Source organism: Rissa tridactyla, chromosome 2 (genome assembly GCF_028500815.1).
Source record: "Rissa tridactyla isolate bRisTri1 chromosome 2, bRisTri1.patW.cur.20221130, whole genome shotgun sequence".
Lineage (NCBI taxonomy): Eukaryota > Metazoa > Chordata > Aves > Charadriiformes > Laridae > Rissa > Rissa tridactyla.
The window spans coordinates 115,817,804-115,830,906 of NC_071467.1; the positions used below are offsets into that span (position 1 = coordinate 115,817,804).

A 13,103-nucleotide genomic window follows, 5' to 3' on the forward strand; every position below is an offset into this window, starting at 1 on the left:
TCAACGGAGGCACCACTGCACTTCTCCTCAGCATCAAATCTTCTCTGTACAACGTCACACGCCTATGAAAAAACACCATGGGGGCCTGCTGCAAACCAGCACACCGAGCATCCCAGTGACTCGCAGCTTTAAGAACACCAAAGTAAGTGGCTTCAGAACATTAAAAGGTAACGTCCCTTAGCCAGAGCTATCCTTGGGCAATTTTTCAGTTTTCTTTCTAACCCCACACTTCCAAACCATAGAGCTACTATAACCCAAAAGAACCCAATAAACAACCCAAAAAATACGACAATTCATTTTCTTTGAGCAAAGATAGTAAAAATAGCTTTCCTTTCATATTTTCCTTGTATGGTAACTGAGTCCCCACCCCAAATCCTCTTCTTTTATTCACATTCCCCACTTTAAAAGACCAGATAAAGAAGAAGTTAAAACACAAAAGGAAATATCTGCAGAAATTAGAAGCAATCCGAACAAACAGTACCACACATGGCAAATCATCTACATACTAATAGCCTCCTGCATGTGGACAATACACATCTGTGACAAAAAAGAGGTTTATTTATGGAATGATTTCTTATAACACAGCAAGGAAGAAATCTGAGACACCTGGCAAACTTCTAGATCAACCATCTTTCCTAGCAGCAAAGTGCAGTGCAAGTCCCATGGAGTGACAGGACAGACACAAAACCACCATGTACAAAGCCGAACTTTGGATTTCAGATATTTTTCTGTGCATTTGAAAAAATCAAATTGATCTTTCGCACTTAATTCACATGGGCTCAGAGTTTTGTTGAGATGATATGCCCCTCCCAAATTTACCAGCAGAAAAATTCAGACAGACCTCTCATGCACGATTTGGCATTAGACGCCTCAACTGCAGCAGTATGGTTATTTGAAGGGAAACAGAGAATCACAGAATAGTTTGGGTTGGAAGGGACCTTAAAGATCTTCTCGTTCCAACCCCCCTGCCATGGGCAGGGATACCTCCCACTAGACCAGGCTGCTCAAAGCACATCTACAGTCTGCACCTTACACTACACATTACCATTGCCACACATCTAAAACAGTTGCTAAACTGTTTACTTATAGACATAGTGAATGTGCTTCCTGATAACTCTGGTTTGCTTAAGATGGTACTCAAAAGTAAGCATCACATCATTCATCCGGGTCTGTCAAATACTGAGTGCCAATTGGGAAGCTGCAAGCAATGCACAGGTTTTCTCCTGGCCCACTACACACAGATAGATTTTTCCTTTGGTCAATAAATTCTCTCAAGACACCGCATTTAAAAGCTTTATATGTACTAGCAGACAAATCATACTTTTGAAACAGAGCTTTTGATGTCTGTTGCAGACCTGGTAGGAACAAGAACCATTGACACCTATAGGCTTTCTTGCTGGCTTTTGCATTGCTCTTCTCTCATTGCATTCTGTGGACTTGGGTGTAAAGGTAAAAGAAAAATCTTTATTAGGGAAAAAATTCAAAAGGAAGAAAATGTCTCTGAAGGAAACAAAGTATCTCAGTTGTTCCCCCTGCTTGTGCAACAAGAAAATGAAGCTGGTGGTAGTGCCTGCCAAAACAGACTGCACCTGGGTCCAAAACATTATTGATGGGTAACTAAGTTTATATACATCGATAGAGTTAAACACCAACACTCTAGACTAATGAAGACACAGACATGCTCTTCTGTTTGATAGTATCTAGCAATTTGTCAAGTGACTGTAATCGAAGCCAAAGACAGCTTGTTTACTCTGTATTAAAATACAATATTTCATATCACACTGTTAGAGTAAATGATACATACATCATCTGGTATTTAGATAGAGCTTTGGATATCTAAGAGAAAATGGGATGTGTCAGTTTAAATGAGCAATCCCACATAGAATGACTACGATACTCATATAAAATCAACCTATGGACAAGCCCCTGGAATGCTAAGCCTCCTACACCAAATCACCCGATGCAAAATGAACTGACCCCTCTATAAATGGTGCAACTGCCCTGCTTCATATAGAAGAGATTAAAAAAATGGGTGCCCATTTCCCCTACTCCACCTCCACCCTGATATGCCCACAAACTAGACACAGAAAAAGAGGCATAGTCATTTTGAATGCCAGCTTCCAACATGTAACCCTACTGAGAAACGATTCTCGGAAGAAAATTCTTGCATTGAAATAAACTTTAGGTATCACTGAACTCACTCCATGTGTCTTAAGAGGTCAAACAAACAGGTCAACTTACGTAGCTCTCCTACTTTCAGTATTTCACACAGCATCTTTGTCAGCTCAATGCTGCTTCGGCCAAATGGGCACTCATGCTTGTCTTCTCGACTGCTGTTCTCCAGGACAATCTGAAGGAGGAATCAAAATGGAAAATAGTCAGCTTGAAGAACCCATGAGTTGAAGTACTGTCCTCCACATCCAATATTTACAAGATAACCCAGGCTGAATTTAGGAAACTGTATGTGGAGGCTCTGTTTTTATAAACCTTAGCCCTTCCCCCAGCTAAACGACCTGTATCTGCTCGAGGCAGTTAGCAACACAGAAGCAGTGCTGCTCCGTGACCAACTGGGAAGCTTTGCCATTCCTAGGCAATGTTGCTCTCATTGCTGTTCTGCAACATGCCTGGCTTGGAGAGATTGCAGAAGAAGCCAAAGAAATAGTTTAATTTCAAATTTTCCAGTTAAAGGAAATTAGATATAATGATTTATGGACATGAACACACCTAGAAGGAACTATAAAATAAAAAAGTGGGACAGAAATTACATAGCTGGATTCAGGCTCCAAAAAAGGTTCAAGTGTCAGAAAATCAAACTGAAGCCCACAAAGGAAGAAAACGCACACAAATTCTCTATTATGGAAGAAACCTGTGCTTGCATGTAAAGCATTTCAGGGAACTATGCCCCAAAAACGAAGCAGGGAGAGCTCTGTATTCTGTGTTGAGTGACACTGCAAAATAAATGGGAGAAAATAATTCCTTGCACAATTTTACACCCATTAAGTTAGACAATATCAGATACTGTTGGGATGAAGTTCTCCCTGGTACTACAACTAAAAGAGAGATTTCACTGTAGACAAACAAATGACTTATAAGAATACTATAGATTTCATTGAAGCTGTGAGCCTGAAAAGAGAGCAAAACAGAAATGGTCAAAACAAATTCACGGTATGAATTGTCTTTGCAGTAACAAACTTTGCTACTTCAAAAAAAGAAACAAAACACATCCTAAACAGCTGCTGCATCGCCTGGGGATAAGGGACAGAGGAAGAAAACGAATTTCAAAGGTAAGAGATTTTGCCAAGCACCAGAGAACGTCAGAGGCTCTCTAAATTTTCTTCACAAACAGCTGTTCAGACATTGCTCTCTGCTTTGCACTCCTCCAGCCTCCTTAACTCCCATCATCTTCATGTTTTTGTTTGTTTGGCTTTTTCGTTGGCTGTGATTTTGTTTGGGGTTTTATTTGTTTGTTTGTTTTAAATCTTTCAATCTTGGCTGCAAAGAAAGCTTTGCAAAAAGCTCCAAGTCTGGAACTTCACCCAAAATCAGCAGAAGAGGACCAAGGCAACACTGGATGCCAGCAAAACCTTTTCCCTCTCTTCCTAGATCTTAGTTGTGACTGTTTCATGCTCTCTTATATGCAGAAGCCTGCTCTGTGAAGCAGTTAAAGCTAAAAGTGAGAAAAGAGGGAAAACCCAGAAGCAAGTAAGAAAGTTACGTGCTTCACAGAGTACGCCAAAGACTCTTCACCAAGCATGTATTCTAGTCCTGCTGTACAAAAGGGCAGCCTCTAGCTGATACTCTGCCCCAACCATCACCCCAGGATTTTAAAGGATGGTTGCTTTCTGTGTTTGTGGATGATTGTTTTCTCTTGCTTCCCAGTGTTGTTGTGTTGTTGTATTTTTAAATCGCCTAGACTTCCCACAGATGTTTAGAAAGTCATTAGGAATATGATAAATATTTGACCCCCATAAATTTTTATTGGGCTTTTCCACCAGGGCAGTGTCAGAATCACATTCACCAGTCTGCCAGGGGGGCAGACTTTTCCTTCTCAAAGTTTTGGTTTAAATTACATCTAATTGTTCCATGTCACCTCTGGATAACAGCTGTACCAAATCAAAGAAACACCCCTGCAATTTTTGTTTTACGTTGCTGCAGCCACTGTTCAAGGAACATGTGAATATTACTTTGCATTCTGGATGAGTCATCCTGCTTCAGTCTCTTTCATGGAGGATAGTGCTACATTTCCATACCCAAACGCAGGAGCGATGATAGAGTAGCACAAGCGCAATATAAAGCTGTATCTCAACACCTCCCTGAGATCGCTTCTCTTGTTTTGTTATTATTGTGTTTTATCTCTCACATAATAAAACATAAAATCTGCATACTGGAGCGGGGAGCCGCTTTGACACAGATTTAGATACAGCAGAGAAACACTGGTAATAAAATCAATGGAGAGGCAAAATGAAAGGGTAAGGGGGAGGGGAAGGGAAGCACTCGGATCAGCATTCCTGCTCGCTTCTGGCAAATGCATTTTGTTGAGTTTCACATTAACCCGACATATTAACATTTCATGAGCACATAAATATTTAATGGTGACACCATATATGCATATAATGGAAGGCAGAATTACAGCAATCAATAAGAATGTCAGAGAAATAGTTAAGGCACTGTGTATTGCTATACAGCAAATTAAATGGCAATTTGAGTAATCAATATGTAAAGCAGCCTTGAAATGATCCTCAGACACACTCTCTGCAAGCATCATGTTTTAGCATTTGCTGTGCAAAACAAGGCAGAGCTGACATGTTAACGTTTCTGTAAGAAAGGAAGATGGAAGGCCCTTTACTACATCTAAATATCTGTAGGCAAATTTGACAGATACGGATCTTCAGTAAGAAACAGCAATGGTAAAGAGGGAAAGAAAAAAAAAAGAGGTTCTTATAAATACCCAAAGAGAAATCATTCCTAATCTTGGCAACAGATTTACAACATTCATTATTATATTTGTAATACTCTTTTCACGACTTCGCGACTCATATCCTGTTCCAAAGTAAAAAGCTATAAATACAGCTGATAAGGGCATGATTTTAATGTTATTTCCTTTATCACTCTGGTTATGGAGGAGAAATAAGCAGAGAATGGACATGTTTACTTCATAAACTGGTGAAAACAATAGCAGGGGAAGAAACATAACACACAGCTCCAGACTGAAAATACTTCTGTATGTCTACAGAGCATACTGCTGGCTTGATTCACGTTTCTATCACAACAGTTATTTTACCAAGGAAAGGAAAGTACTGAGGAAATCACAAAGCCCACACAACCTTCAGTCAAATGGAGGTCTATCATTAATGTTCGTGAAGTGGCTGCACCCTATTATCTTCCTCTTCCTCCCCCTCAGAAATCCACAGCGAGCTGCAGATCCACCAGACATCTCACAATCAGCGGGTATGGCGGTTACATTTTGCTTAGGGGAAACAAATATTTTAAAATATTTTAAGGCAGAAACTATGGACATTGCAGGAGAACTCTTGGCACCATAGAATCATTTAGGTTGGAAAAGACCTTTAAGGTCATTGAGTCCAACCATCTACCTAACACTGCCAAGTCCATTGCTAAACCATGTCCCTAAGCACCACGTCTACATGACTTTTAAATACCTCCAGGGATGGTGACTCAACCACTTCCCTGGGTAGCCTGTTCCAATGCCTGACAGCCCTTTCAGTGAAGAAGGTTTTCCTAATATCCAATCTAAACCTCCCCTGGAGCAACTTGAGGCTGTTCCCTCCCTTCTCATCTCTTGTTACTTGCGAAAAGAGATCAACACCCACCTCTGTACACCCTCCTTTCAGGTAGTTGTAGAGAGTGATAAAGTCTCCCCTCAGCCTCCTTTTCTCTAGGCTGAACAACCCCAGCTCTCTCAGCCGCCCCTCATAAGACTTGTGCTCTAGACCCCTCACCAGCTTCATTGCCCTCCTCTGGACACTCTTTAGCATCTCAATGACTTTCTTGTAGTGAGGGGCCCAAAACTGGACACAGTACTCAAGGCGCAGCCTCACCACTGCCAAGTCCAGGAGGGCAGTCACTTCCCTAGTCCTGCTGGCCACACTATTTCTGATACAAGCCAGGATGCTATTGACCTTCTTGGCCACCTGGGCACACTGCCGACATATTCCATCTTCCCTCAATCCTACCTCAACTCTGGTCTGCTTGGCTGACCTTTACTTTGATATCAGGAATCTACTTCTGCCAGTTTTTCCCTTCTTAAGTCCTTGCAGAGCTACACAACTGGGAAGGTCCAATATGGAAATGTGGCTTCTAATACACTAGATGCTAAACAGCAAAAAGCCAAAAACCAGCTCAGAGTATGGTAGCACTAAATGCTGCAGATCCTCTTCTCTTCCTCTGCTCCTTTGATCAATACTGCCCATTACCATGAGGCAAAGCAGAAAATCACCGCGATGTGTGTAGCACTCAATAACAACAAAACCATATTTTTTTTCTTCAGAAAAAAGCAAAAAAAATCCAGACAAAAATCTCAAGAAAAAGAAAACAAAAGGGAAAGAAAATTACCAAGAGAGAGCAGCCAGGAAAAGTTTGAGTGATGAAAAGACATTAACAAAGCAAGACAAGAAAGAAAAAAAGAGCTGATTTTTTAAGAAGTAGATTGCTCTTACAAACAAACACAACAACAACCAAACACCAAATAAACAAAAACAACAACCACCCTCCCCCCACAAAACTGCAGCTCAGAAAAAGGGAGGAAAAATGAGAAAGTGAGTGAGAGAAGCATAGAACGAGAACAAAATTATATCTCAAGAATGAGATTAATTGACTAGCAGAAGAAGAGAAAGGAAGAGGTTTAAAAATGTTTTTAAAAATGCAAGGAGGTGAAATTTTTAAGAAACCAGTATTATCCATTTTCTTGACATTTCTACAGATGAAACTGTAGCCCATTAAGGCACGGCAATCTGACAGTATTTGTTGCAGAATACAAATCTGTATGGCTTTTACTATTTTTAAATTATCTACTACATATATTTCTCCTCTCTTATTTACAAATTCTTGCTGTAAATGGAAGAGAAACATTTCCCCAATTACCAAACAAAAGCAATCGGTGATCAGAAAGAGAAATGAAGACTTGATCATGTTTCCCAAGGTAGACATTTCAGGCAGCATTGGTCAGCAACTGGCGAGAGATTAATTTCTTCAGGGATTTAGCCATACGAATTGCCTGAAGTACTCTGTTTCCTCTGAAGCCAAAAGTCCTTTCAAGAAATGGAAGGCAGCCCTCCAATATCCAATTGTCCAACAAAGCATTTAGAGAGATACAGGAAAGAATAGTTCATCTTAGAGAATGTGTTAGTTCTTGCTTTTAACTGCAAGATCTTTTGTACTTCCCCTTGTGTTATGATCCAGTGGTGCTCAGCATCACCCAGAGAAGGCTCGCTTGCCATTACAAGATATCTACCAGTCGCATGGACAGTAACGTAAAATAAATTCAAGTGTCATGCCAAGGTCACAGAAATATAATGCGAAATCTCCAGTAGCAAAAAAACCAAAACAAACCAAAACAAAACCCCACCTAAAACCAACGCAACCCCCCCCCCCCCCCCACCAAAATCAAAAGATTTTCTAACTTTACGGCAGTGTTCTTTTATGATCTTCCATTGAATTATTCATCGAGTCCATCACTACCTCAGGAGCACAAAACAGACCCTCAGGGAGGCAGTGGACTAAATTTTCCACATTTGACTACCATGGGCTTAAAAATCTGCAGCAGCTTCAATAATGAAGCTTCTGCCTGCAACTAAGAGTTAATGCCTGACAGAAGGCAAAGTTCTGAAGACAGGTATATTACACGCTTCCTCATCAAAATCCAGGGGGATGCAACCACCAGACAGAAATATTCTTCCTACACTGCAAAGGAATATCGATTTAGCCAATCCCTTAATCCCTCACATTAAAGATTAAATTGACTTAAAGTATACTGCCCACAGCAACTGCAGATGTAATTCTCAGATTCCTGAACCAACCTCAGAGCTTGGCAATGGAATAGAGATTCATTATGATTAGGAAGTAAATACAGAAGTGAAAGGCGAGACCCACTATAGCTGCGTCAATACTTATAATAAATCCTACAGCAGACAGTTTAACAAGCATTGCTGCTCTATTAAAAAGGAGCATTTCCCCAGATCTATTTTGTAGTAAATGACCCTGTGTTAATAGAGACGAAGTTTTCTAGCAGTCTGCTGTAGGTTAATATCAAGAGGTTCAGAGAGCTAGTTAGTAAAGACGGTAAAAACTTCCTTACACCCAAAATGAAAAGTCAGGCAGCATTTTAATATCCAAAAATTGCAGGGATGCTCTTCCTTTTCTTGACGCTGTTTTTCCTTTTCCTGACACTGTTTTTCCTTTTCCTAAGCCCCCTTATCACAAATGGTAAGCTTCATCATTCCCTTTTCATTTAGATGCTTTAAAAATTACCCTAGGAGGCAAGTCCTAAGGATATGCTTTTTGAGAAGGATAAGGGACTCTACTGCAGACAGATTCAATTTCCATTCATCCTCTTCACCGATTTTGATTTCTTCCTAAGGCAGCTTGTCATTTGCCTCAACTTCAGCATCAGTGTTCTTCCAAAATCCTTCACTCAGCACTGTCCCCTCTAACCTATCTCTTTATCTTCATTATTTTATTTTCAATTTCCCACGCTTCCTCTCTCCTTTATCTCAGCCTTCCTTCACATTCCCGAGGCATTGCAGAAATTCTTTATGGCAAAACTAAAATAAAGCAACAGTTATTTCTACCTTCCTCAGGAAGGCAGCAGAATTGCAATTTAAGATGAGATTTGAGAGAAGAGCTGAGACGTACTACAGATACTGAAAAAGAAAGAAGCCACTGACATGAGAAACACAGACGCAAAGCCATGCCTTATTTGAGGAACATCTAATTATAGGACCGTGTGAGGATCGGAGACTAAGAGACTGCGATGTGCTTTGTCACGCACAACTATGAACAAGCACCTGGGGGATAACCAGCACATCGCTTGAGAAGTCCACTGTGACCTGCTGCTCCCGGGGAGAACTGCTAACAGAAGGCAGGAGGGCCGCTATGGCAAAGCAGCCAGGGGACAGTGACGCGCTCACACAAGGCAGGAGGGAAGAGCATCTGATTATGTCATTATGTAGCAACATAGAGCTAACAGGGCGAATTCAAATTGTCGTGGTAACATTACAGCCAGCGTTTGACTCTGCAGCCATAAAGCACTTCTAAAAAAGATGGCTTAAAATTGCCAATAGGTGGTTTTATTCTGGAAAATTATGGTGTGTTTCCCCCTCCTCCCCCTTTTAAAACATATCTAGTGCCAAACTATCACAAGCTAAATTTGGATGGTTCTGCAGTTGCTCACCTAGCAATAAACTTTGTTTCTCACACAAACACCTTAGCATGAAGCATGACCGTATTGTCTTTATTAAAAGCTAAACACCCAGTGGTTTGTCTTAAAATATTATGTATCCTCCTCCTTTCTTTGCCACTGCGTGCAGAACCAGTCACTGTAAAGCATGATGATAAGACCCAGGATGAGAAGGCCCAGCTGCCATGACATCTTCAGAGGCAGCACCAGGATGTTTTCTTCACTTCCCACAGGCACAGGCAGGGGGATAGTGATCTTGTGTTGACCTGGTCCAGTCTGAAAACTACCAGCCAGGTATTCCTTCTGCCTCCGTGCCCCACACAAATTGCCCCACACAATAAGAAGGCAATGCTTTCCCTGTAATCCTCTCCTTGTTCGCCTGTGGCAGAGATGAAGGGCAGGAAACTGTAGTACCGGCAGAATATAGCAAGTTTTTGAATTTTCTTTTCTTTCATAATGTGAAACAGGCCCTACTAGTGCTCTAACATTATTGTGGTATGGATATATTAGAAAAGCATCAACCTCTATCACACATCAATGAGACAGGCAGCTAGAACAGCACCACAAATGCTCCTGGCACAGAGTGAATGGGAAAAAACCTGTGAGACTCCATAGCCAGTCATCTTCTCTATACGCATCTCAGCTTTGCAGGCAGAGGGATGGATCGTGGCTCCACAAAAACCAGACAGATCTTTCTGTGCTACTGCTGCAACTCATGGTATGATTCCAAATCCTCTGAAGACAATAGCTAGACTTGCAACAACTTCTGGGCCCTCTGGATCCGGACTTCATTTAGGCAATAGCTTCCATATACATGGGAAAGATTATTAAGGGACTGGAGCACCTCTCTTATGAGGAAAGGCTGAGAGACCTGGGTCTGTTCATCCTGGAGAAGAGAAGACTGAGAGGGGATCTCATCAATGCTTTTAAACATCTAAAGGGTGGGTGTCAGGAGGATGGGGCCAGGCTCTTTTCAGTGGTGCCCAGTGACAGGACAAGGGGCAATGGGCACAAACTGGAACACAGGAAACCCAATCTTAACATGAGGAAAAATTTCTTTACTTTGAGGGTGGCAGAGCACTGGAACAGGCTGCCCAGAGAGGTGGTGGAGTCTCCATCTCTGGAGATACTCAAAACCCACCTGGATGTGTTTCTGTCCCACTTGCTCTAGGTGACCCTGCTTTGGCAGGGGGTTTTGGACTAGATGATCTCCAGAGGTCCCTTCCAACCCCCATCACTCTGTGAGTCTGTGAAAGTTTAGGTGTGCTATGAATGGTGAGAAGTGATCTGAACATATGCAGAACTGTAACACTGTGATATGTATCCCATAGAACACACCACAGAGGGCTGTGCAGAGGGTGCCATGACTCCCTTACAATTCTCTTCCTCCCTCAGTACTAACTTAACTCTGCGTTTATGCTGCAACCAGCCACTCCAGGCTTTTGCCTCTTTACTGTAGGGCACCCACCTCAATCCTGCCATCAGCAGGCCCTTGGAGCAAAACCACACTACTTCCTGGTGTGTTGTTACAGAAAGCAGAGACATTGGAGTGATGCTTGGGAAAAAACAAAAGGCAGGCAGAAAAACAGTTAGATATCCAGTGGAAGGTAAAAACAGAGAATGGAAAGACCATCAGAGAAAACAGAAAACAAGAACACATTAACAGGCTGGGCTTCGGCAATTAGGTCTCATGTGGAAAACTGTATTCCTTCACGAGACCCATGTAACAAAGCTCACTTTTCTCTCTACCTTTAGCAGAACAGAAACAAATTACATCCCTTTTCCTATCATTTCTAGGGAAAAAGAAAAAAAAAAAACAGCATGGCAGAAATCAAGTGCAATTTTATTTCAGAAAATGCTGAAATTATATGTTGGACTACTCATATCTGATCAGGCTAGAATGAGTAGGCATGAGGAGACTTTGTGAATTGGCGGAAGGATGTGTAGGCAGCCTCCTATACAACAACTGCATGGGTTAGAAAGTATACGGCAGACAGTCTGTGACTCAACCCATTAAAGTTCTGAAAGGTCTCTACAGGCTGCCAGCAATCTTCCTGCCTGCATCACTGGCACTCGCAAAACAGCACCTGCTTCTCCAGTGTGACTTCTGAAAGCTTCAAAAAGGAAAAGAACTCCCCCTCCTCGTCCTCCCCAAAAGCAGCAACTCAAGTAGCTGCTGGGGAAGAAGCGTCTCTATATCACAGCTCTGTGACTAACTGATTTTCCAGCTCAGCAGAGGCAGGGGAAAGGGGATTTTCTACTACTGACCCTAAACGAGCTCGATTTTTAATTTCCAGGTAATCAAAACAACTCTTGGTGCAACCAAAGTCCAAACGTTGTTTTGTTTTGGAACATTTTAATAACTTTTAAAATTTGTTTTAAATATAAGAACAGAAAATCTATGAGAATACCACTAAAAATCTTACACATCATTCACAAAAATGTAGTAGCAATGCATCCATTATAACACATACCAAGGAATAAATAAGCCCAACTTTTCAGCATGGGTTTCAACACTGGTTTCCCATCCTGGTGACAATATTTTATACTGAAAATTTTACATTCAGTATCTAACAAATATTTGCATGAAATAGATAAAATCAGTGGGAAATGGGGTAAATCTTCGCTTCTACAGATGAGGGACTTGAATTTCAGGCTACAGTAAAATGATCTCTTTCCAAAGAACGCTTAGTTTTGCCTACACGAACGAAGAACCTATTAATCTAATAAATGGCAAAGAACTGGGCACAAACTTGGGTAGCTACCTGGGCAGAATCCAAATAGGTGGATAACCAACGTTCAGACCCGGAGTCGCTAAGTTTATTTGCAGTTTCTGCCTGCACCAATCTCTTGTGCTTAAACAAAACGAGGAGACAGAGTATGTGCCTTTTCAAGGCAGAATCTCACCCCAAAGAAGCAGTGAGACCTCCTAGAATACGTCTATACTTTTTTTTATGACCAGCCAAGTCACCAAGTTGTCAGTCATCAAAAGCAAATTCATTAGAATGAGAAGTCTGGACCCCACCAGAGACAATGTTGTATAGGACTTCTTTATGACTCAGCTGACTCACTGTGAAATACAATAACCTCTAAGTAAAATCCTACACTTCCTCCCAGATGAAGGTTATCACTGTAGTGAGATGCCTGTGAGGAAAACGTAAAATAAGGAACTATTTGAACGGAAGTGCATGAGAAGCTATGGTGTCGTTTTTGTAAATTCAGTTTACTCAACGGCGTCTGCTCTTTCTGCGTGGAAACACTGTTAAATTAGCCAAGATCCAAGACGAAGGGCAGTCCACTCACAACTGGCGCAGGAGCTTGAGTTTGGCTGCCTGCTATCAAGAACATCTAAACGAAGACTGACTGCACATACAGGGGTCAACTTATCAAAACTGCAAAGCTAGTGTTTCTACAGAAGCATCCCAGGCACAAACATGGCACATATAAACACATGAAAACAACTATCAAATTTATCTTTTTGGGTTACAAATAAAAGGAGTGTTCCATTTTGGTTCCTTTAGCTTGCATTTTACACTAGATTAAGTAAATATCATTACTTTACACCAATATCAGCAATCACTGAAGTGCATGCGTACAAAACCCAAAATCAGTCAAATGAATATACACCTACAAATATGTATACATACAAAATATTGCAGTTTCATATATTTATACCTCTCTCCTCATT

At 41.3% G+C, this 13,103-nt stretch overlaps 1 protein-coding gene across 6 annotated transcripts in view; it reads right to left on the reverse strand.

Annotated features, from left to right (window-relative positions):
- ELMO1 (engulfment and cell motility 1) overlaps window positions 1-13,103 on the reverse strand; it is a 311,635-nt gene that overhangs the window by 149,310 nt on the left and 149,222 nt on the right. For all 6 annotated transcript variants that reach the window (XM_054193522.1, XM_054193524.1, XM_054193523.1 and 3 more), the window contains one exon: window positions 2,242-2,350. In XM_054193522.1, the coding sequence (XP_054049497.1) occupies window positions 2,242-2,350 (109 nt within the window). The remainder of the gene's footprint in view (window positions 1-2,241; window positions 2,351-13,103) is intronic.